The 25,685-nt window shown below is 36.1% G+C and overlaps 3 protein-coding genes across 4 annotated transcripts in view; 2 read left to right on the forward strand and 1 right to left on the reverse strand.

The window, feature by feature from the left end:
- The window catches only part of LOC116162747, a 115,281-nt gene extending 108,980 nt beyond the window's left edge, over positions 1–6,301 (reverse strand). Inside the window, exons 1-5 of one of the 2 annotated variants that reach the window (XM_031476438.1) lie at positions 5,996–6,301; positions 5,455–5,796; positions 5,379–5,399; positions 727–1,016; positions 589–669 (exon numbers count right to left, since the gene is read on the reverse strand). In XM_031476438.1, the coding sequence (XP_031332298.1) occupies positions 589–669; positions 727–1,016; positions 5,379–5,399; positions 5,455–5,796; positions 5,996–6,125 (864 nt within the window). In that variant the 5' untranslated portion in view covers positions 6,126–6,301. The remainder of the gene's footprint in view (positions 1–588; positions 670–726; positions 1,017–5,378; positions 5,400–5,454; positions 5,797–5,995) is intronic. The other variant, XM_031476439.1, reaches the window with a different exon arrangement.
- A 10,841-nt stretch (positions 6,302–17,142) lies between these two features.
- Positions 17,143–18,297, forward strand: LOC116164059 (sex determination protein fruitless). The gene is made up of 3 exons (XM_031478187.1): positions 17,143–17,471; positions 17,694–18,206; positions 18,265–18,297. Exons 2-3 carry the CDS (start codon positions 17,721–17,723, stop codon positions 18,295–18,297), a joined length of 519 nt encoding a protein of 172 aa, XP_031334047.1. The 5' UTR covers positions 17,143–17,471; positions 17,694–17,720.
- A 4,637-nt stretch (positions 18,298–22,934) lies between these two features.
- Positions 22,935–25,418, forward strand: LOC116164860 (medium-chain acyl-CoA ligase ACSF2, mitochondrial-like). Its single transcript, XM_031479097.1, has 8 exons — positions 22,935–23,375; positions 23,431–23,731; positions 23,779–23,999; positions 24,052–24,169; positions 24,222–24,466; positions 24,511–24,676; positions 24,726–24,982; positions 25,037–25,418. The coding sequence occupies exons 1-8, from the start codon at positions 23,353–23,355 to the stop codon at positions 25,401–25,403; spliced, it is 1,698 nt and encodes a 565-aa protein (XP_031334957.1). The 5' UTR covers positions 22,935–23,352; the 3' UTR covers positions 25,404–25,418.
- The last annotated feature ends 267 nt before the right edge of the window (positions 25,419–25,685 follow it).

The raw sequence follows: 25,685 nt of genomic DNA on the forward strand, positions 1-25,685 counted from the left end.
ACCACAGGTTAATGCATCCCGCCCATAAATTAGCACTTTTGCACATGACATTAACTGAATGGAAAATTCACTTTCTATCTACAATTCTTATGCTAGTGTCTTACTTTATGTTTAAAATTATGTGCTATACAAATTTTTAAAAAGAAACTGGATGATATCAGCATTTGATTCCAGTTCATACTAATATTTATCAGACAAGACCGATATACGGTTTGCCAGGATAGAATGCTGATCACAGCTGGTTACAATCTGATGGTTTAATATGAAAAACATACGATTGTAGACCAGGATCAGGTGTTCTGTGACCGGAATTCTCTCCTGGTGAGCCTTACAGCTCAGATATCAATAGGTACAAGTCACATGATAAAAAATAAGACCGTCTGAGACAATCATAATGTATGGAGACTATCTCAGATCAATCAGATCGCTAATGATCTAGTGAGTGCGCAGTTGCACGAGCATATAAAAGGTACAAAATTTGTTATGACTTGATTGATAATTTAAATTAGTATTAACTTGCAGATAACTAAGCAGGAAGTATAGTCACTAGTGTTTTGTTACAAGCAATATTTTAAAAAAAACTCTTACCTTGTGTGCTAGAATGAGCCTTTTCAATTTCTCTCCTGCACTCTCAATCAGCATTTTAAAATCCTCGGTACCAATCAAGTCCTATAATTAAACATACTCTTTACCGACATTACTATCCATAAAAAGTTCTAAACTTACGGCTTTTGAAATTTGAGAGAAGCTGTGGCCATTGTGTTCTTGAATAAGACAATAACAACAGCAATACTTTTCGCAGAGGTTACACAAAAATTCTAAGGGGTTTTCCTTATGCACTGCACATTTATCGAGTGCCTCTGGTACAATATCAACAGCGGTAGGTACAATTCTATGTTTTCTAAAACTCCTCGTACTATTATGAAAGGGTTCACAGCAATATTCACAGAAGACTTCATTGCATTCGAGGCAACGCAATGAGGCTGAATTTTTGCACAGATCCTTGCAGCATTTATCTAAAAGAGAATCCCAAAATAATCAAAAGTTTATATTAACCAAAATATAATACACAGTGTGTCCAAGATCGAGTGGTATAGTATGCGTAACTTTGCTGTTGAAGATTGGAATTAGGTTAAGTAGGCAAAGTTTTGCGTCCTGTCTATTTAAGAGATTTTCAAAATTCGCTGAAAAAGGAATTGGTTATGGTCATTTATGAATCAGTAAACTTGTCTAATTCTACTTTCAATATTTTATTACTTATTGTGCAGACATTGAAGATAAAATACGGTGATACCACATAATTTTGCCAAACAGCAGGAATTTCTTACTACTTACCACTTACCCTCTACTTCAAAATTGACTCTGTGCCAGGAGTTGCTTTTTATTTTGTAGGGATAAAGATTCGGGTAAAACCTACTCTTATTACAAAATAATTTTGGAATGGTACATTCAAGTGTGTAATCACACTTTTTAAATGTAACGTATTTATTTAATCAACCCTTAAAAAATAACCCCTACTGATTAAAATTTGCAATCAAAAATAGGAAATACAAAAATTGTATTTTTATATGGATTTTAATTTTTTTAATTTTTATTATCAAATTTTCATTTTATTACGAAAAACATAAATAATCAAAAAACCTTTCTTTTCCATTTTCGCATCATCCTCACCCTCCTCTTGATCCATAATTAGAGCACTATTTTAACAATTGTCTACACTGCATTGTCATATTACTTACGTTAAATTGCAGAAAAATTCTACTTTTCAGGAACCGCGCGCTGAACTACGCCCTTTTTTACAACTACTGCAATTGCAAAGTTTCTGTTTAGAAGCAAAATAACATCGCAATTCTTCGCGAAATTGGCTGTTGTATGTACAGTGTTCCATTTTTTACACTTTTATAGGGTATTCCTGTAATTGTTAGTGCCATCAAAAAAGTAAAAATAACAAAAGTCAAGTAAAAAAGTTATCGAATCTATCCTCATTTTTTTTTAGTGAAATACCCTGTATATTTTATTCTAAAAGACAGGATATTAAAAAAATATATAACGGTAACGAAATTCAAAAAAAATTAATATTAGTTGAGGAAGATTATAGAAAATTAACAATTTAAAATTTTTTTTGATTTTTTAAAAATTATTTAAACATTTTTTAAATCCTTTTTTAATCTTTTTGATTTTTGTTTGGATTTTTTTAATCATTCTCAGTGTGTTATATTTTTAAGTGTAGTTAAAGGGATTCAACTGAGTTATTGCATTTAAGTGTACTCCCCTCGAGTTTCCAAGTAAACCTGTTTTTTTCGTAGTGGCGTTTACAAAACAGTTAAGAATGCTATGTCTATAAGCGATAATGCGTAGGTATTCATCAATGGTTCAATTTACATGTTGTCGTATCTGCAAAAATATGTGATGGTTTTTACCCATAATTCATTTTGCTCCTCTATCACGTCTTTCCGAAAACAATTTTGTAGGTTTCTTCAACAGCTATAACCTCATAAATTAAAAATTCGGTCAGCCCTTATTTTTGAAAGGGTTTGAGCTGAAATGGATTGAAAAACACTATTTAATAACATATGCAGATTATAAACGTACATTATACAGAAAAAACTGAACATTTTCAAAATAACAAAACCCACAATTCTGCACTCCACAAAATATTGTATAGTTGTAGTGTACACAGTTTACAAAGACTTCAAGCTCGATTTTTTCAAAACTAAGCACTTTAAACTGTTCAAACTTCTGGAGCATATTATAAGTACATAAAGTGAATTGTAAAGTGGTAAGTATAATTTTCCATTGGGCTAATCTTCACATTTTTTCTCACCGAAAACAATAGGCACCACCATTACTTCCATTATAATTAGCGTCATTCCAATGCTAGAGGCTTTTTATAAAAACAAACGTAAAGGTTAAAGGTTCTAACCGTTTTCCATTTGGTTTTTGGATATTTAGCGTTGAAACATTCAATTTTGGCGGTTGAAGAATAAGAACCCACCTACAAACACCATAACCCCACCATTCTTTTTGTTTTTACCGCAACCCATTTAAGTGGTGTCCCCACGGTCTGTCTGACCGCCTTTTCGTCGTCCCGCGCTCTAGCTCAGTCCCCAGACCTCGTATCGCCTTCTGGTTCTCGCTATATGCAAGGTTAAGCGTTTTAGATCTGCAACTATCAACTTTGGCATCCATCATGTTGTGTCCAAAACCCAACAAAATCGTTATTTATGCATCAATGTGGTTGGGAAAAAGACTAAACACTATGCCCAAGAAGTGGTCCATATGTATTTTTGCTGCCCAACATATTTTTGCATAAAAGATGTCAAAATCGTTATTTATGCAACAATTTTCTTGGGAAAAAGACCAAACTCGATTGCTCAATGGCCAAGAAATGATCAATGTGTATTTTTTGTGACCAAAATATTTGTTCGGAAAAAGACTAAACTCTATTCCTTAATGTCCAAAAAGTGATCCATATGCATTTTTGCGTGACCAAATTATTTTTCGCTAATTAATGTCAAAATCGTTATTTATGCATCAATTTTCTTGGTAAAAAGACCGAACGGGATTGCTGGATACCCAAGAAGGAATCCATTTGTATTTTTGGTGATGCTCAAGATGTGATCTATACAAATGTTTCTGACCAAGATATTTTTAACCATTTATATTTATTTATGCACGCTCAGACTATAAACGTATTGACTAACCTGTCCGTCTACCTATGTGAGTGGGTTGAGCTGGCAACACCCACATAGTAGTGCTTTTGGTTTACTTGTTTTATAAGCTACATATTAAACTAATAATGATTTTTTGTTAAACAATTTGTAAATCAGCATATGCATGATTAAAGCGCATTTTTGGTAATACCGGTCAGTATTTCATTAGCGAAGTTTAAAATTATCTGATCTAACGGTAAAATTATAGCACCTCCGAAAACCATATCGAAATTATTTTCTTAAATTATCGATCTAACAAGTAATCTAACTCAAAATAGACTAGAGCCTGCACATCTACACTATAGCAGAAAGCTTTTAGTGAAAATTTGAAGTCTCTAGCTACTGTAGTTGCTGAGATCCTACCCGGACAGCCGGCCAGCCAGCCATAACGAATATAATAGCGTATTTTTTTCAAAAATGCGCTAAAAATGGACACTAGCGATTAGGTCAAATAGTATTGACTTACAGAAAAGCCTGGTATCCACCCACAGGGTACCTAGTAATTGCCATCGGTGCTGTTTGGCAAAATTATACCAGAAAACGGTCATTGACTACACTATATGGTTTGTGCTACAGCATGTCATGAGGCATTTACTATTATTACTATTAACTAAAATCTCATACCTTATGATGACAGAAGTATAAGAGCTTGGGAAATGAAAAAAAGAAACGTTGTTTTGGATTGCAAGTCTATTTTTTCACAAAAGCTAAACAAAATTGTATAATTTAGTATTTACCCTTTTACCCAATTAAACAAACGCCAATCTTTTAACAAAGCTAAGATCTTTGTGGTATGAATTCACAATTAAGTATGTAAAAAATGGGGTGGCAGACAGGGACCAGGACAATAGGTACTTACTTTTTAAAAAAACTGAATGTTGTCTTAGTTGAGAGTGGGAGTTAAGCACCCAAAAGTTTAAAAATTTGCCGCTTCTTTAATCTTTTGTAAGCAACCATGGCACATAGAAGGATGGAAGTACGGATTTGCCTAGGCTTTTTGGATCTACCCTTGGGGTACTGTTCAACATGAAAATAAGGAAACAAAAACTTTGTTTGTAGCACATTAAAAAAAGATCTACACAAAATAGTAAGGCCAATTGAAGAATAGATTGTGAATAAGTCAGTGTGATACATGAGAACTACAAAAACCTAGATGATTGAAGTAAGGATGGGACGCACAATTCACTACTGAAACACGAAAAACCTGTCTATCTTAATAAATATCAAAAACAAAGTACTTATAGGATAAAACAAATTTGGGAAAAAAGGGGTAGTGTTATAAAAGAAGTCAAGAACAAAAAATTACAGTATCTAACATAGGAGGCTTGTTCTTTGGTTGTATTTGTAGTTGCTTCAAGTAAGATAAGCAGCAGTTCCATGACAATCGACATATTGTAAATATGATGTTCTTATTACTCAAAGTGACTTTTTCTTTAGTTGAAGCAACTTCAAACTGTCGACACATTCGTGTATTACTGGCGTTAACCTGTTGCTTATTCTGACTAAAATAAGTAAACTCTCAAACAAGCTTGATAAATGAAGGCTGTAATGAAACAAATTTTGCTAGAGATAGAAGATTGCTTTCACTTTCACCACAGATGATAGAAAGATACCTAACAAGCCCAACTACAAATTACAAAAAAAATATTTTATAGTAATACATACCTTTCAATTTAAGGGCAAGACCTGCACAAAATACTTACAACATGAAATAAATGCCATAATCAATACACACACTCACCTTGTAATATGAAATCTAAAGATTCTGGCTGATCACATAAAGTAGAGGTGCTGCCAAATTGAGAGCTGGCAAGATTGGTGTACGTCATACCAGTCGGTTGGAGTTTCATATCTTGATCTTTAACGTGAGGTCGCAAATAACTCATAACGCCTAACAAGTAAAAATTTACGGGAAAAATTTCTTGCAAGCGTTGTTTCTGACTGGTGTCAATTGGAGAAAATTGTCCACATTCGATGCAGATTACGCCTCCCTTACTGTAACTATCCTGCACACACTCCTCGCAGAGCGTGTGGTTGCAGTGCAGTATCAGTGGTATTTTTCCATGGAAAACGTGGTACTTTGCTAAAATAAATTGGACTTGTAGCTATATCATATATGGAACAAAAGAAGGATATAAACCAGGAAACTTTGTAAGCCTACTTGATTTAACAATGCGCTTTAACAAAAATTATGAACTCTAGTAATAACAGGAAAGTGAAGATAAGAACAGGAAAAACAAACAGTGTGGAGCTTCTGATTTCTACCAATGAAAAATCCTTACCAAAATACTTGTACTGCATGTTGCATTTTGGGCACAAATACTTTTGAGAATCGGATTTATTAACACGTGACTGGCACCGGTTATTGGAAGTCTTAGAAGTGGAAAAATGACTACCACTGTAAACACTCATTTTGAAATCCACAATTTCCGCAAACTCACAAAGAAAATACAGTCAGTTATAACACTGTTTACATTTGAATATTTTTATTTACAATCTTCACAAATATAAAAGGCAAAATTCAAAAGGTTAAAACTTAAAGGACAAACAATTTTTTCTCATTAAGCGGTAGCACAAGCAAAACGATTGAAAGAAATTGTTGCCAATCACAAATACACAACAAACAGTGTGGCAAACATGTACATTCAAATTTCACTGACTGAAAACGTTTAGCGACCACAAATGATATACAGTGCGTATAATCAACACAGTACATTCACTTTTTTTTATGCAAAGAAGGCGGACGGAAGTGATATTATTGAACAAAAAAATTGAAAAGTTTTACGGAAGCCAACAAGCACACCAGAAGACCAGAACACATATTTTTAGGGCGCACATGGATAAGGGCCTGCAAAAAAGGAATAAACGGTTAAAAAGCTATTCCAAAAAATATTTTCAATAATGAGGTCAGACTTGCTAAATATGATAGCTCGGTCAGGCCCTGGATTTTTTTTACATATTTAAATTTTTAATAAATACCTATAGGTAAGAACTTTGCTAAAAACATCTTTCTGGTAACACAAAATTATAAATTAGGTAAACAATTAAGAATGTAATGTTTCACTTACCTGGTCTTGAAACTCACGAAATAACAATACAATAATATAAAACCACTGATGACGATACACAACGCGTTCATTCAATCTTAAAAGTCATTTGCCCCCTTGCATTTTCCCAACAACGGATTCGGCGAATACTATTTTCCTAGGCAAATGACTTTTAAATAGAAATTATTTTGATGAAATCATTTGCCCACCCAGATAGCATTTGCCCAGGAAAATGCCATTTGCCTGAAATAACTATTTGCCTACGACATATGTGCTAAGAAGCATATTTTGGATTTTGAGTCGAGATCCACCACCTGGTTCATTTTCGGGCTATGATGTCATTAAAGATGGCAACCACTCGATTGCAGAACGACTCATAGATATGTTAATACATGACCGATTTGCAGATAAGTATTTTCTATTAGATTCTATTTAGATTAGAACTTCAAAATGCTCTACAAATGCAGGATGTTTTCGCGCATTTTAATCAATTACATGCTTCAATAAAATCAGTTGGATATATAAGTCCTTTTCAGATACTAAATCATTTTCTTTTATTGTAAAGTCAAATTCACATGGGTCTATAAGCCTAAGCTAATAACCAAATCATCAGGAAGATACATGTGTATGAATATGACCTCAACAAATCTCCTTTAGTACCTACTTCAGTTGATCTAAAGATTTACAAGAAGACCCTTTTCGTAATAACTGCACTATAGGTATTCTTCTGAAGGTTTAAGGCTTATTTGTTCTATGTCATTCCAGTCAGATGATATGCCAAAGTTTTCCAAATATGCCGTAGATGCACAATGAACAGCGGCTGTTTTGGTGCCAAACTTACTCATGCAATCTGATCTAGATAGTGTGTGGATGGCTGGAAGCAAAAAGCATAAGTGTTGCCCCATTTTTCGGTGAATATCATTAACAGGAAAAAGTCGCTTCCTCTGCTGAAAAATGTACAGATTTCGCCATCCATGCAACCATCGAAAACATTGAAAATTTATTCCAAATCCTGGTAAAATTAAGAGTCTACAGAGACGACACTGGCTTTAAGTTACAGATGTAATTTTGGTTCTTTGATGGTAGAAAAACTATCTTTAACGAGTATTAGAATAACCTTAAAGAAACATAAGCGAAAAATGCTCGAACGAGAGCACTCGCGACCAGTTTCTTCGTAAACTTCACTTCTTTAACTCCGGTTAAACGGCGTAAAATCTCTTAGAGCATTCAACTGTTCTACAAAATTGTACAACTTGCAAGACGGCTGTTTTGTAACAAAGTACGCCCACTGCGACCGCTGATTGCGATACACCAAAAACCTCCACCACCAAAAAGCCACGATTCATATCTTCCTTTGCCATTTAAAGCCATTTCCGTTTTTTTCCTTCCTCTTTCCCTAACAAATTAAGGCGTCGTCACACGTCACGGCGAAATACATCTGCTCATCTACACTTAACGGGCTTTTGCCAACGACCGGAGATAACAGTTTTACAAAAGAATAAACTAGATCTTTCTCTACAATTAAATAAACAAAATACAAGCGATTATTTAAACAAAATTAACCACATTAAATAATTCTTAAACAAAATCACATTGACTTCAAATTCAAATACTCTGATCGAAATTGTGTTCAATCTCAAATTAACGACCACATCTACGCTTACAGAAAATTGAAATTTAATATACAGGGTGGTCCATCGTTATTTTAGGTGCTGATACCAAATTAAACGACGTAGTTTACACGACAATACAAATATGTAGCTAGAGGTGTTTACCAACTTGAAATTCGATCACTTTTGGCAGTTCACTGATATTTTGATGACTATAATTGATTTTGTAATCTAAGAACCGCTATTAAAAAAACACAAAGCTACAATACTAATTAAATAGACGCATTCACGAAATATATTTATATATAGTCAATAAAAGTGCAAAGTTTAAATATATTTTTTTACTTAAACAAAGATTCGTATAGTTTTTATCTACCTACCGTTTATGCAATTAGGTAGGTATGGTACTAAATTTTTTTCAGGTCTTTACTGTCTGCTGAAATGATATTTGTCTGCATTTTTTGCGTACACGTGTTTAGCCTGTTGCTAGGTTTAATTGAGAGGCGGTCCAGTATAGAATGTCAAAGGTACACCGAAATGTGATTTTTAGTTGGCCGTTATTTGGACTATAGTTTTAGTCAATGCAGTTAGGTACATAAGTAGGTACTGCGATAGCTGGTCGCTATAATCGACATACCGAAATATTTCTACTGAAACTATAGGCTATTCTGAATGAGGATAAAGCAATAACATATCAGAGAAGCAATTCATCTAAACATGCAATGTCCAAATGAACGAACTTCCAATAAATCTACCTTTTTCGAAATCTACTTGAAGGGGTGGCGTATAACTCAATTGAACGACAATTGTATTGGAAGGGGAGGATGCAGCATATACACGCGTCAAAAATATTCAAAAGCTTATCATTGCACATGCTCTCAATCTACAGTAGCTGTAGTTATCAAGCACCGAAGAAGTAATTGGATTAGTTTAGTAAAGGTGCATTGGTAGGAACGGTTCTACCTGTAACAATAATTAGATGTCCGAATTTTATATGATTTAGTTACAGTTAAATCCTTAAATTTGTGTAAAAAATCACTAACTTATCCGTTTTTAAATTTCGTGGAATGTGAAATTATTTGCTATAACATGCTTGCACGGGCATTGAAAGCAACAGGTATCAAATCAAATCGATTAGAATGACAATGAAAACTAAGTTCAAGGTAAACTCTTCAAAATAACAAGGTAGATAAATGTTTTAATAAAAATTTGATGTTATTAACAGAAGAAGAAAGAAGACTTTTGAATGTGCTTTTCATTACTTGAAAAATCATGTTTTGATGTTTGTATCTTAATTACACAAATTTCCCTTCTGGATTATTTAATACTTGCAAATAATACTCGACTTCGTGCATTAATAGAATATAACAAAAATCGTTGATTTTTATTTTTGCGAAACTCTCAACTTCAGAAGACACTTCGAAAGGAATGCACTGCATTTGTGTATAGCAACGGTGCTGCGCTGGACAATTCAAGAATCTTTTGCACGTATCAAAATGCATGTGATTGTATGTTTATTTGCTTATTACCTTGATTTGTTGTATCTAAATTACATAGTATGTGCATAGCATATGTTACTGCTATGATATACGTAGGTACATCCATAAAAGTAGTAATAATGTAAGTATGTATTATAGCCTTCTTTCTAAACGAGTGCTACCTACAATAATGTCTTTATTTGAAAATGTATTGTTCGTATCTAACACCGTATTATAATAATTGCTACACTTGGTCCAAGAATTCTTTAGACCAAATTATACCGATAACCGGAATTTGTATACCTACAATTATTACTTATATTTCTAATACCTATCAGTGACTCATCTCGTGGTTGAACATCGTTAACAAGACAGTCCTGCTGACTGGAGTGGGTACCTATGTAGGTACAAAAGTAAAACTGTTGAGACGATGTCAGATAGATAAATAAATAGCAAAATTCTATACCTAATTATTTTCAATTTATTCCCACTAAAAGTTAATCAAGCGAGAGTAATTCTGAGTGAAAATAAGGTACAATTCTTAAATGGAACAAAAAGTAATACCTATTAATTCGCGGCTAGCGGCCTCACAGGGAGAATTGATCAGTTTATACACCTTTGACGAGTACAGTCGCATTTTAGGAACTCTAGTGGACTCAATAGCCGCGAATCGGCAGCAGTAAAAACGGCAGTCAAGCAAAATTAAGGCTTTTAAACGAATCTCACTATTTCACTGACATTATAACCTACCTACAGCGAATGTCGCGATGCGTCAAAGTGGGCCCTAGCAGCAATTGAATTTCCACAATAAAGAAAGGTTCAACTGATAAAATAGGTACCAAAACTGATGGACATGCGTCGGGTTCGGGTAGCTTTCTTATTATGACGTTTTGAATTTATCTGTAGCTCCGAAAACTCAAAAAGCTGGGGCTTTGGATTGATTGTTAAAGCTCTACCTAAATGTATAGGTAGTGTGTAGTAGTGTAGTGTAGGTAAGTACTTATTAAAAATTTGTGATGAAGGCGCAGCAAGTAGATATCACTTTCAAAACTAGTTGTACAAATAACTATTAATATTTCCGATAAAAATGAAAAAATCAAAAACAACTACTAACCGAATTGTGTTATCCTTCACTGGGTAAGCGCAATAACAACACAGGTCATTACCCAGCAGTCTGGTAAACGAGTAGGTAAATGGAGAATTGGCGCCTATAGGTAGGTATAATACTCAATGAAAGAAATATTTTTAAGTTTTCCACTTTGCTGTTTTTGTAATAAATGCTTTCCACGTTAGGTACCATTGAATAAGTAATAATATTACTTATTCATTGACGTTACTTAATGTAATTTTTTATACGTCATTGATCCATTATTAATAATTGGTACCTACCTATTCTATTAATTCCTGTAAAAAATTATCAACGTCGTCGTGTGAGATTGTCAGATCGACGGGACTTCAGCGTATTTTTGTGTGGCAAATCAGTACTCTATTAGTCAATTTTGACTCCGCCATCAGAAAAATCTCGTCGGGGGCTACTATCATTCCTTTTGTAGGTACCCACTTCCGACGGCGACGTCCCGTTCACTCGTAATTCGCATTTTGGTGGATTTCGCAAAAAACCCTCCACAAAATAATACTCAATTTTTGGGGCACTTCTCATAGCTTGAGACACGAGAAAAAGAGATCGCGATTTGAGCTTTAAGAAACTTTTGAGCGTCCGAAACAAAATCTCGTCACGCAGGAGTTGCAAGATCTTTCCGACGACACTAATTTGAAAACAATCTGAGTAATCGGGTGAAAACTGCAGAAGAAGGAACAAACTGAAAAATAACCACGTTAGAAAACCCCACGCTCGGAGGTGGTACCCAGATGTCGCCGACTCCACATGATGTAGCCGCGTCCGTAAAGTTGTTAATTACACGATCCCGGAAGGTATTTACACGTACCTACAGTCGTAGCGTCGTACACTCCTCTTCTTTCTGCAAGCCATCTTCTACGGGCCCTCGTTTGCTGCCAGCCAGTCAGCCAGCCAGCCAAAGTGAGATTAAAAGCTACCTTTTTAGCGCATTTCCACAAAAATAAAAATAAAATGCGCTATTGTGGCCACTTTGTCCGTCCGTCCGTCCGTCCGTCCGCGCGTTTTGCGACGCTACTAGTTCTTTATTAAGGATCCTCAGATCCTTTATAGTTTTGTATTGTCGTCCGTCCGTCCGTCCGTCCGTCCGTCCGTGTGCGCTCTAACTCTTTTTAAAAGTGGCCGATTGAGTTGAAATGTGGTGTACGGGTTCTTTGGACATTAAGGACGGACGCTATTGATTTTCAGGAAGCTGGTTCAATAGGAACAAAAGTTATAGGACTTCGAGTGAATCGGGAACAGGAAAAACTACGGGCTCAATATAATAGAAATCAACATATTTCATTCCCTAGGTCATGTATCGGGTTGGGACTTCCGCTAGATTATTCCCTATGACTCTTAGATGTGTAATACTTTAATATAACTCTTCTCTGTGGTATAGGTCGAAAGTTTTAGAGCAAAATGTAGCAAAAATTACACTTTATACATGAATTTAGAGTTTTAAAAGGTTTCAAACGCATTATCTTGATGCAGCAAGAGTACATCACGTGCACATTTGATAACCGCATGTGTGTGATTCAAAAATGTTAAATTATTGCCATATGGGTTTTGATCAAAATAATCAAAATCGTTATTTATGCACCAAGATCGTCGAGAAAAAGACTAGGGGCATTATCTCAATGCTCAAGACATAAATTTGATGCATTTCTGGCGACCACATGGATTTTGATCAAAACATGTCAAAATCGTTATTTATGCACCAACATCGTTGGGAAAAAGACTAAGAGCATTATCTCAATGATCAAAACATGAATTTGATCTATTTTTGGCGACCACATGGATTTTGATCAAAACAAGATTAAGAGCATTATCTCAATGACCAAGACATGAATTTGATGTATTTTGTAAAATTAAAATAAATTATCGTTAAAAGTTATTGTAATACTGAGGATCCTTGGATATTTCGTTGTATCGGTTTATCTTAAGAGCTATTGTTCTACTTTTTTCGCTATTTGGTTCGTTATGGTGTCGAGTCTTGTACCAAGGAAGGCATTTTTTCTGTACCGCTTACAAAAAAAGTTATTGTAAAAAAAACAAAAAACCGTTTTTTACATGTTCCATAATTTTACACTTTTGCCGTTATTAACGATCCTAGAGATCGTTTATAATTTTGCATTGCTATCTGTCGCCTGCCGGTTGGTCTGTCCGTCTGTTCCTTTGTCTGTCTGTCCATCTATCTGTCCGTGTGAACGATAACTTTGTTTAGAAATGTTCGATCGCTTTGACATCTCCGTTAGTTATGAACTGAATTGCATGAAATTCAATATGGGCATAGCTTTAGCCATATAATACGCAATGCCAAAAGTTGAATCGAATCGATTCAAAATTCACAGTGCCCTTTTCGCATCTCGACCATTTATAAACCGAATTGCAAACTTTTTTACTTATAAAAGTATTTGAATGAAATTTGATACATAGGCACTTGGAATAAAGGAAAATCAAACGCCAATTTCAAAATTTGGTTTTGCGCATGCGCAGTGCCAACTTTTTTATTTATGGAAGAATTTAAACGAAATTTGATACATAGGCACTTGGGATAAAGGAAAATCAAACGCCAGTTTCAAAATTTATTTTGCGCATGCGCAGTGCCAACTTTTTTATCTATGGAACTATTTAAGTGAAATTTGATACTTAGGCGCTTGGAACAAAGGAAAATCTAACATTAGTTTTAAAATTTAGGTTTGTGCATGCGCAGTTCCAACTTTCTTATTTAGAAAAGCATTGAAATGAAATTCTTCTCATAAACTGAAATTGAAGTAGCACGTCAAAAATGGATTGCCCATGTGCAACGCTATCTTTCATATTTGTGGCCGGATTTTTACGATTTTAACAGAAGTTGCATCTTACAAATGGGAAATGAATGCAAGTGGAAATGCGCTTTATGTAAATCGTTTACGATTACTTTTTAACTTGTTAGTCATGATTGCAAATTTATTTGTAAAAAGGTAGTTTTTAATCTCACTTTGACCGACCGGCTGGTTGATGAGTGTCAGCAAAGGCGGGCTCGTAGAAGAACGCTTGTAGAAAGGCGAGAAGTGTGCATCAGATACGTACCGGGGTCGTGTAATACTAATTAATAACCTTAGGGATGAGGTTGGGGTCGGCGACATCTGGGCGCCATCGCCGAGCGTGGTAATTTTTCAATTTTTTCCTATCTACTTCTATAGAGTTTTGGTCCGATGCTTTTCAAATTGGTATCGTAGGGGCGAAATTAACCACCTTTTGCAACGCTGAAAATGTTGCCACGCGGTTTAAAGTTTGTTAAAGGTCGAATCGCGGTCTTTCTTGCTCGTGTCGCCACAGGTAGCTGGTACCGATAAAGGGAATGTGGTTGCCCCTAACAAGATATTATTGATGGAGTGGGAGTCAACATTTCAAACGCGAATTGCTCGTGAACAGGACATCAGAAGTGGGTACCGACCGACAAAGGAAATGTGGTAGCATTCGACAAGCTGACTAATAGAATGCTCATCTACCACACAAAAATGCGCTGAAGTCCCTTCGATCTCACACGAGGGCTTTGAGAATTTTGACATGGTTAGGGGCAAACACAGTATGTTAGTTTTTTTCGTTTTTTTTGGAAAGATGAAATGCTGGAATCTTTTTTAGGAACAGCGAACGAATTTGAGATACAGTTTGTCTAGCATTTAACAGCACTGACATAGCACTAACGTTTGCGCATTATTTCCATAAAGGGCCCCATTCACATGCGGATCTGTACGGCGGGCAGATCCGCGTTGAGCTACACACAGGCGGATATTACTGTACACAGATCACGGACAAATCTCAATAGACAAGCAGGCGGCGTTCTGTCGCTATTTCAGTTGTGTAGTACTAGCTCTGGGTTGTGTTCTTTTGAGTGCTGTGGTAATTGGTATGGATCATAAGGAGAAACTGACAATAATTGGAGGAGGAGGTTTTATTTGAAGATACGAAAAAAAGAGACTATGGTCTTAACAGTGGTTCATGAAACGAAAAAAGTAGGTATACTCTCATATGACTTTACTTAAAGATTTGGAAACGCCTCATGATTTGCACATTTTTTTGCGCATGGACAATGAGAGATTTGAAACTTTATTAAAATATGTTCGCCCAGTTATTGAGAGGAATGATACCTACCCATATGAGGCAGTTACCAGTAGAGAGCGATTAATTGCCACGCTACAGTACTTAGCAACTTGAAGGAATTTTGAAGACCTAAAATTCAGTTGTGCAATCTCCCCTCAGCTTCTCGGGAAAATTATACCTGAAACCATCGAATACAGGTGCGCCTTATTCAATGCTGAAACTTTCAAATAAGCCACCAGCCTTGGCAGAATATGCTCGGAAATGGCATAAAATAATTTGATTAGTAGTTAGGTGTGCTTGGTTGGTGGAGTAAGGCACTACAATCTTTACCAGTATTTAAATTGTTCCCCAAAAATGCGCATTTTGTTCTGGAATGTTAATATCACCATAGTCTTCAAATTTTACTTTTAAGATATCCCCAAAAGGTAACTGATCGGATTGTATTTGACTAACAGTTTCACCAACAGTTCGGTGTTGTTCCGCAATTTTGCTTGTAAAATTATCCAAAAGATCATTCATATCTTTAGCACAATTTGCGCCTGCATTATATTCAAAGTAATTTAAACAAAATATTTTTTTAAATGACTGTTTAATTGGAGTAGGTTGAGTCGCATTTCCATTTTGATTTCTTAAATTTCCTAACATATTTTCAAGAATTTCGTATTTGATGATTCTATCTCCGGCAAACAAATCCGTGAAACGACTACACAAGTGCGGATTTGTCCGGCTCGCTGTCCGTGCTCGTCGTCCTGATCGACGGATGGCGAGCAGGATATGTACGCCGAACCCGCGGATACACACATACGAATTGATACGGATCTGTCCCGCGTACATGTCCGCCGTACAGATCCGCCGTACATATCCGCATGTGAATGGGACCTTTTAGTTGAGTGTTAAATTGGCCCCGCCCTCATGAAATAATTTGCCAAAAATGTGTCCACAGTCTCCCTACTAAACAGATCTACGTACAAGAAACAAGAAGAATGCGAAGTATATTTTCTATGTGTTTGCTTCGACCTTTAAAAAAAGAAAGGAAATGTACTGTAGTTACAATTACCTCCAAACCCAAAATGGGCGCAAAAGAACTAAAAGAAGGTTCGTCAATACGATTTCACTGATTTCAGTATATAAGTACGACTGCAATCCGCGAAAAACAAAACAAAAACTAAATATTTGAATTCATTTGTTTACGAGTAGGTAGGTATTGGGTATTTTATAATAAATGTAAAAAGGTCCGTCAAAAACGCTTTGTCGTATAAAACTCAAACTTGCTACGCAGATAGGGCATGACTTGGGCTTTGGGGTAAACCTTTATTGGAGCAGGGTAGGGTCATACGTATTAAACGCATGCTCGCGGTACTTCATTATAACTTTGCGCCGGTTTATTATTATTTCCTTGTGCCCGTAGGTGCAAAGCTACGAGTAAAAAATAAGGTGCAAAGTGCCAACATACAAACTTTTGTTGTTGTTACAATTTACCGCCCCTTCTTGCCACTTCTAGCTAGTGTTCAAAACTGTAATGTAATGTTTTAAGAGAGTAGCCCTAGCCATCGACTATTCCTTACCGGATAATTAATTAAATATCGTATTACAGACACATAATTGACTTTGACTTGCATGCAAAATAGTTTACGTTTCGTTTTAAAATATCTGGTACACGAACATGAATTAGAATTAGAAGATTCAAGAATGAAGCAATTTAAAAAAAGAAGAAAGAAAAACGCCTGCGTGTTATGCAACTAATCCTGCACACGCGAAGAATGAAACCCACACAAAAATATTAAAAAGAAGCTTTTAATAATTGCGAAATTGAATTGTAACACAAAATTTTAAATCATTCTTTTTTTGTTGCACGAATTTAATTGACAAAATTTATTTATAAACTTAAGATACGATTAAGTTCTTTTGGTTGCCCAACTTGTTTAACAAAAATAACATTTCTGTCATATTGGCATGGTAGTTGGGACGGATTAAATTTTGGGTGGCGTTGTGATGGCAAATACTAAGCAAGAGGTAAGTTAGCATTATTTTCTTACAAACTTAGATAACTATTATCTGATTGATGCACTAAAAAAATTGTTATTGTAACGTTATTGTTGTTGTGACATCGTCCATCTTGCTGTTGATAGAATGTGTAAACGAGTTGAATCACAGAAGAAATCATTTGCAATCCAAGCCATAATGGCGGTAAAAGATGACGAATGTACAGTTTACGTCGGTTAATTAAAAAATATGTACAAATTGGAGCATTCCTCGTGTTATTTTCGCATGTTTGTGTATAAAATAATGTAATTGAATGTAGTTTTGTGATTGTTTCGTTTTTGATGAGGTTAAACTTATTATAATTTTAAGGGCATTCTTATGAAGGGATATACGCATTTTTGTCCCTTTTCCAATTTTGTTTATGCAGTATTTTAAAGGTAATTAGACAATTCGTTTTTCCAATCGGTAAACGCAAAATTTTATAAAGCTAATGCCCCCCAAGGCTAGAAGTAATTATGCACAATTAAATAACTGTATTTTATACCTTAACACACTTTTCAGGTCATTCTTATAGCAGTACTGAAATATTTGATAAGTTCTTTGACTAACAATTAACAATCTACCATTAAATGGGTACTTTAACTTATTTTTTTCTTCAGGTTTTTATAGAGTAACGGTCGAACAAAATGGATCAACAATTTTGCCTCCGATGGAATAACCATCCGCACAACCTAACAGATGTGTTAACAAGTTTGTTGAAACGTGAAGCGCTTTGCGATGTAACTTTAGCTTGTGACGGTGAAACATTTAAAGCACATCAAACGATTCTATCGGCGTGTAGTCCGTATTTTGAATCCATCTTCCTTCAGAATACACATCCGCATCCAATAATATTTCTTAAAGATGTCAATTATAACGAAATGAAAGCGCTACTTGACTTTATGTATAAAGGTGAAGTGAACGTATCGCAAAACCTTCTCCCAATGTTCCTAAAAACTGCCGAGGCGTTACAAATTAGGGGCTTAACCGATAATAATTCTTTAAACAATAAAGACGAAACGACGGAAGTGCCAAATCGAGAACGGGTTATGCAACAAGAATCTCCACCGAGTGAAAAACGGAAAAGAAAATTCTCAAACAACTGTGATAATGAACGTTATAACGATACTCAGGTATGTTTACTTTTTTCTTTAAAAAAAATGGTCATTATTGTTTATTTATAAGTTTTAGTTAATAGTTACAAATGTAAACAAACGTCAGTGAAGCAAGAATCACACGTACTTATTTAGAATTCGCTATTTAATTCAATGTGAATGGCCTCACTACAACTAATTATTCTGGAAATTAACTTAAAACTATAAATTTGAGCATTGTTGCTACTTATAGTTGTTACTATTTCCGTACAGATGTCTTATTGTGAATAGTGGGCTCATTCATGGACGGTCACCAGCTCAGCTGAATGAACCGTATTTATTTTCAGTGGCTGTTTGCAAAATGTACGTATACATAGGTTGTTGTTAACGATACCTATCACCTATTTAGCACATGAGCACGAAGGGAATCAAGCGATTTTAAATGGTAGTATGCTGGGTAGTATGTATAACTTGAGAACAGTAATGATTTGCATAGCAGTCGCCTATAAGTTTAGGGAACATTCAGCAGCAAATATCAGAAAAAAATAAAAACAAAATCGGCAAATTTCGGTTTTTCTGGCATATCTTCAGAAGTAATCAGAATTTTCTGGTTTTGTATAAAGCATGGTAATAACTCTTTAATTGCGCATATTTTCTGTAATTTGGCCATCATTGTATCTTCTATTGTTTTGGAGAACCACATGATAGACATCCTTATCATGGACCTTGTCATGGATACAGTACAGTGCGGTCAATAATGATTTGCTGCGCCGCTTCAATGAATTATATCGTTAGTAATCATTTGCCGCAACAGGCGTGGTGCACCAATACTAAAACATAACCTTAAAATTCAAAACAAAAAACTTTTGACCATATTTAACGTAAATCAACGATTTAACCACCTGGTGAGTTTCCAACCTGTGTGAAACTACACGAATGGCAAATTAATACAAAAATTGCGATTTTGTTAATATTGAAGTAATTGGGTAAATTACATGCACACTGTAACAACTGTTCGAAGTGCTCTCCACCATTACTAAAAGGGAATTCTCCGAGGGTTTCACACTTTTCTTCATGTTTACGAAGATGGCTTGTAACTGCTGTTGCGTAATGTTTCGAACAGCAGCTTCTATACCTGCTCGTAATTCGGCAATGGTGTGTTAAGGGTTTCGAATACATAGCCATCTTGTAAATTTGCATTAAACCAATTGCATGCAATAATTTACATGGCTTTGCAAGTCTGGACGATGAGTTCTTGTAACACAGTTACTTTACAGCCGGTATGGGCAACCCACGGCCCGCCGATAAGTTTTGTCCGGTCCGATAACATAATTCATAGTTAATACTTCATACGGCCCGCCAAGTTACATTAGAAATTCGATTTAATTAATTAATATGATTATGTTATACGTGCGGCATCTAGTGGACGCGATCCGAAGCTTCCAAGATGTTTGAAAGCCTCTTTGAGGATGTATTTCTTGTTTCAGAGATATCGCCAGGTATTTTCCAGAATTTTCGTCGCCATATACAGGGTGGTGACTTGCGTAACGCATCATAGGGATTTCAATGTAAAATTCATAACATGCGATTATTGGCTGCCCAAATTATTTTAGAGCAAAAATGTATTAAAGTTTTTTGTAGAAAAAAATTTTTTACGTCAATTAACCGTATTAGTTTTCAATTTTTTGCATAATAAAGACAGGAAAATTGGAAAAATAAAACCCACATCTTTTTCAATAATCTGCGATGCCATGGAATTTTCTAAAACAAAAAGATATCCACTTATCAATTAATAGCAGCAGTTCGAAATGGATTTTATGATCGACTTGGTTACTCTCTTGCAGTTAATGGTGACTTATTCGAACATTTATTGTAAATTGTTATATTAGGAAACTGTTTTCAGTAATTTAGTCTTTCTTTATGTTGAATTCGCTGTTTTAAATATAATAGTTTTTGATAGAATATGATTTGTTTTATAGCAGACATTCCATGGCAATATCAGATATTAGCGTAGTTTTTGTATCATAAAATTCCATGGCATCACAGATTAGTAAAAAATTACAAAAGTCCTCGTATGTGCATCGATGAGACTTCAGCGCATTTTTGGCGTGACGGATCAGTATTGCATTAGCAATCAGTATTTTATCAGAAAATTTTAATTATAAAATAAGGTTTATGCAAACATATATTTCTTTATTAATTTTCACGAACTCTAATAATAATTGGACGATGGTATGAACAGTACGACTCGTAAACCGAACAATCAACAGTGTAGTTGACCATTTTGCCAAAAACTCCGTCAATTATTGTTCCGCCATTCGTTGTCACTGTTCGGGGAGAGATGATCACTATATTGAATTTCTCTTGAAGAAATTTCTCTACCCGATTTACGACAGTTAATGGGAAATTAAAGTCTCCCATAATCAAGACGTCTTCAGTTGCCTCAATGAAATCCCCGATCTCCGATAACGCTGCAATCAACAAGTTGTTGCCTTTACTAGGAGCATCAGTGGTTCAAATTTCAAAGAAATATCTCCATAAATAAGAAAGTTGGCATTGCGCAGTCACTGCGCATGCCTACACATAATTTTTACTATTTGCGAAATGTTTGCCTTTACTAGAAGCATCTGTGGTTCCAATTTCAAAGAAATATCTCCATAAATAGGAAAGTTGGCATTGCGCAGGGACTGCGCATGCGCACACATAATTTTTAGTATGTGCGCAATGTTTGCCTTTACTAGAAGCATCTGTGGTTAAAATTTTAAAGAAAAATCTCAGTAAATAGGAAAGTTCGCATTGCGCAGTCACTGCGCATGTCTACATAATTTTTACTATGTGTGAAATGTTTGCCTTTACTAGAAGCATCTGTGGTTAAAATTTCAAAGAAATATCTCCATAAATAAGAAAGTTGGCATTGCGCAGTCACTGCGCATGTCTACACATAATTTTTACTATTTGCGAAATGTTTGCCTTTACTAGAAGCATCTGTGGTTCCAATTTCAAAGAAATATCTCCATAAATAGCAAAGTTGGCATTGCGCAGGGACTGCGCATGCGCACACATAATTTTTAGTATGTGCGCAATGTTTGCCCTTACTAGAAGCATCTGTGGTTAAAATTCCAAAGAAAAATCTCAATAAATAGGAAAGTTCGCATTGCGCAGTCACTGCGCATGTCTACATAATTTTTACTATGTGTGAAATGTTTGCCTTTACTAGAAGCATCTGTGGTTAAAATTCAAAGAAATATCTCCATAAATAAGAAAGTTGGCATTGCGCAGTCACTGCGCATGCCTACACATAATTTTTACTATTTGCGAAATGTTTGCCTTTACTAGAAGCATCTGTGGTTCCAATTTCAAAGAAATATCTCCATAAATAGGAAAGTTGGCATTGCGCAGTCCCATTCCGCAGGGACTGGGCATGCGCACACATAATTTTTAGTATGTGCGCAATGTTTGCCTTTACTAGAAGCATCTGTGGTTAAAATTTCAAAGAAAAATCTCAGTAAATAGGAAAGTTCGCATTGCGCAGTCACTGCGCATGTCTACATAATTTTTACTATGTGTGAAATGTTTGCCTTTACTAGAAGCATCTGTGGTTAAAATTTCAAAGAAATATCTCCATAAATAAGAAAGTTGGCAATGCGCAGTCTGCGCAAAATAGAGAGTGCAATAAAACTGTCTGAAATGGGCAAATATAGACCATAGCAGCTATCAATTAGCGAAAACCCGAAGTCTCTAGGTGTCCCAGGGGCCGAGATCTCGATGGAACTGACGGACGGACGGACGGACGGACGGACAGACGGAAACACGAGCACATAAGCGTTACCTCAACTTCATTGTGTTACGCTAAAAACCGCTCAGACCTGGATACGATATTTTTAACCAAAATTATACCACAAACTGTAAAACTCATCACCGTGTTATGATTTTGATTAGTTTTCACCTTGAAGTAGTTATCCTAGATAAGTCATATTAGTGACCGTAGTTAGGCAATGCCAAAAGTATATTTTATAAAAAAGCCATTCCTCTACGTCAATCGGATCGGCTTAAAATCGATATACGCACGGACAAGTTTTCAAGCGGCGTTAGTTATTTCGCAAATTCTAATTAAACGCAACCACTACGGGCTTAATGAATGTCCATTGCGCCAATAACTCGACAAGACGGAGATAATGCAAAAAACCGGACCTCTCTACGATGTCTAGATCAAAAGTTTTTCAATCCGCCCAGCCAGCCAGCCAGCCAGCCGGACAAAGTGAAATGATAAGCTCCTTTTTGTTACCAAAAATGCGCTAAAAAACTAACTAACTATAAGCAATAATCCATGCCACCTTCCTGTATGCAACTATGCAATGTTATTCCATTGAACTCTGTAGGTTCACAGTACAGACAGGAAGTGCGACATAGAAAATAAGCATATTAATTTTGGGTTACCACCACCACCACAGGGGTCATCTTAAATTTTGCCGTTCCTGGAGGTTCTCATTGGCCCATTTCCATACAACTCTTCTTCCAGTTTTGAGCCAGTTAGCATCATCTGGCTCTAGCTTATTCCTGAACTAGAAGTCGCTGACGCGTCAAACATCACTCATAATATTGTAAATAAAACAAATCAGGTCCACCAATTTCGTTGCGCAATTTCTCTTTTTATTGAAAAAATTAGATAGACAACTTCATGGGGCTTCGCGGAAATTAGACACAAAATATGCGCCTTGAGAATTAATTCGGAGGAGGATGAATGCTATTGGACTGTTGGATAAATCAATTTAGGCATTTTTCTCCGAGAACGTAGCCATTTCATAATGAAGCAAAGATAATACTATCTTTGAGTGCACTAATCAGATTACAACAGACGATGGGTGGTAATATTATCAAAAATCCATAAAAATTCTAATTTTAATTATAAAGTCCATTCCCTTATCGATTGAACTATTGCACATCCGAGAAAGTAAGGTGGTTCAAAGAGCAAATAGCTGAGTCAAACGTTACAAAAATGCTACTTTCTCGTTGCCCTGGTTTCGGATTTTGATAAGCAGTACTTTATACTACAATTACAATAGATAAAGGTAGACTGTACTTAATTTCCACAATTTGTTCTCTACCTACCTACCTACATAGTGCAAGCGTTGCATGCAGAACCCCAAATTTGTATTTATAAATACCAAGTGAGTGTACTGTAGATATGAATAGAATCAGAATCAAAGGGTAAGTGGTTATGTAATTATGTTAGATGTGAGCAAACTATTTGAGTGTATTGTAGAGCAAGATTTTATACGCACTTAAGTTACTTGCACCACATAGGAAAAACACCACTGAAATACACTACGTTAGGAAAACAACTGGAACTGACATCATCGCGGTTCCCCGAACGGGAGGCGGTGATAGCATTTCAAGAAAACAGAAGAATTACTTACCACGACTTACTATCTCAAGCCGATCGATTTGCCGCTGGTCTTCATCAAATCGGCGTAAACTACGGGGATCGTGTCGGAATCTGGGCGCCCAATATCTTAGAATGGAACATCCTTTGTTTTGCTTGCGCACGAGCGGGGTTCGTCGCGGTAAAGATGCACCCTGTCACACCTTGTGTTACTGTGATCATTTTCAGGTATTCATAAATCCCAATTACATCGCTCAAGAACTGGAGTATTGTATTAACAAGGTTGGCATGAAAGTTATTATCTGCCCAGAAATGTGTGACAAACTGCACTTCTATGATACTCTGGGCACCGTAGTAAGTAATTTGCGCCAGCAAAAACCCGAAAATTTGAACAACCCCAGCACCCAGTCCTTAAAAAACATCATCACGGTATCTGAAAACAGTCTTGGGTATAACAACGTGGTTACAAGACCGAATCAGGTCTTTACCTTTGTTTTTCAGTGGTACATTTAATTATAACGAAATTTTGCATTTGGCGAACGAAACCTCCATTAAGAAAATTAAAAGCAACCAAGATTGTGTCCGCCCCGATGATGCGGTTAACATTCAATTCACATCTGTAGGTATGTGGCATAAGTCTGCTTTTTTTTTTCAATTGCTTGTCTCCTTAGGGCACCACCGGGAAACCAAAGGCGGCAATGGTCAGCCACTATAATCTCGTTAACAACGCATTTTTCATTGGACAGCGAAACGAGCTAGAGACGAAACATCACAAAATCTGTGTACAAGTGCCATTTTTCCACGCGTTTGGTTGTACGATCACAATTGGGGCGGCTATAAGTCATGGGGCTACAATGGTTGTACCCTCCCCGAGGTACAATCCACTCCAAAACCTGAAAGCGATCAAAGAGGAAAAGTGGGTTGGAACTAATGGGTACTTTTGATAAATTCTGATTGTAGTTGCACAATTATCCACGGCACACCGACAATGTACGTCGATTTAGTCAACGTTCAGTCGCAGTACAATGAAAACATTTCTCCTGAAATAGCAGTTTCCGGTGGAGCACTTTGCTCGCCTGAACTGTTCAAAAAAATGAAGAAACACTTAAACGTGAATAAAGTGAAGGTAAGCATAGTACTTAACCCCAAAACTATAACTGAGCACAAGCTTTCAGTCCGTATATGGACTAACAGAGACGACTGCTTGTGTCTTTCAAACCATGCCATCAGATGACGAAGAAAAGATGCTCAATACCGTAGGGCATGTTTGCGATCACTTAGAAGTAAAACTTGTTGACGAAAACAATAAGGTGGTGCCTTTAGGAACACCGGGTGAGCTGTGCGTTCGAGGATATACCACTATGCTGGGTTACTGGGAAGATCGAGAGAAAACCGACGAAATGATCGACAACCACCATTGGTTAAAAACCGGGTAATTGTATCAAAACGGTTCTTGAACTCCATAACTACTTTCCGTAAACACCAGGGACCAATTCATTCTCCGCAAAGACGGATATGGGAAAATTGTGGGGAGGCTGAAGGATATGATCATTAGAGGAGGCGAGAATATATTCCCTAAAGAGATTGAGGATTTCTTGAATGCACATCCAGCCGTACTAGATGCGCACGTAATTGGTTTGCCGCATGAAAGATTAGGCGAAGAAGTTTGTGCTTGCATAAAATTGCGCGATGGAGCCGAATTAACGCTGGAAGCACTTACAGAGTTCTGCAAGGAGAGTTTGGCTAAATTCAAAATTCCCACCCAGTTGAGGATTGTAGATGAGTTCCCCAAAACGCAGTCGGGAAAAATTCAAAAATTTGTATTAAAAAAGCAATACGAGTCAGTTAAATAAATTCAATAATATTTATATTTTGTATAAACAAAACAATTTCGCTATCATTCAAATTTTAGCTGACGACACTTAGGATTTGGGGTATCGGCAATACGGGTGTTCCTCGCAAGGTTTGTACAAAGGTATCACCTCTATTAAACATACCGTGCCACGGGAGCACGCCAGGCCGTTTAAATTTTTACAATATTATAAGCAGATAGCAGCGAATCGTGTGGCTTTGGTGGTTCGTTTTGTGCCGAACCGAAAACGTAGAGTAGACAAGAATCGGGGCTCTCGGTGTCG

This window comes from Photinus pyralis, unplaced genomic scaffold, assembly GCF_008802855.1.
Source record: "Photinus pyralis isolate 1611_PpyrPB1 unplaced genomic scaffold, Ppyr1.3 Ppyr1.4_LG2, whole genome shotgun sequence".
Taxonomy (NCBI): Eukaryota; Metazoa; Arthropoda; class Insecta; order Coleoptera; family Lampyridae; genus Photinus; species Photinus pyralis.

Coding starts and splice junctions, on each gene's coding strand:
- LOC116164860 (XM_031479097.1), top strand. CDS start 23,353: ATGAATAGAATCAGAATCAAAGG. Junction 23,376..23,430: donor AATAGAATCAGAATCAAAGG/GTAAGTGGTTAT, acceptor AGTGTATTGTAG/AGCAAGATTTTATACGCACT. Junction 23,732..23,778: donor CACGAGCGGGGTTCGTCGCG/GTAAAGATGCAC, acceptor GATCATTTTCAG/GTATTCATAAATCCCAATTA.
- LOC116164059 (XM_031478187.1), top strand. CDS start 17,721: ATGGATCAACAATTTTGCCTCCGATGGAATAACCATCCGCACAACCTA. Junction 18,207..18,264: donor AACGTTATAACGATACTCAG/GTATGTTTACTT, acceptor TATAAGTTTTAG/TTAATAGTTACAAATGTAAA.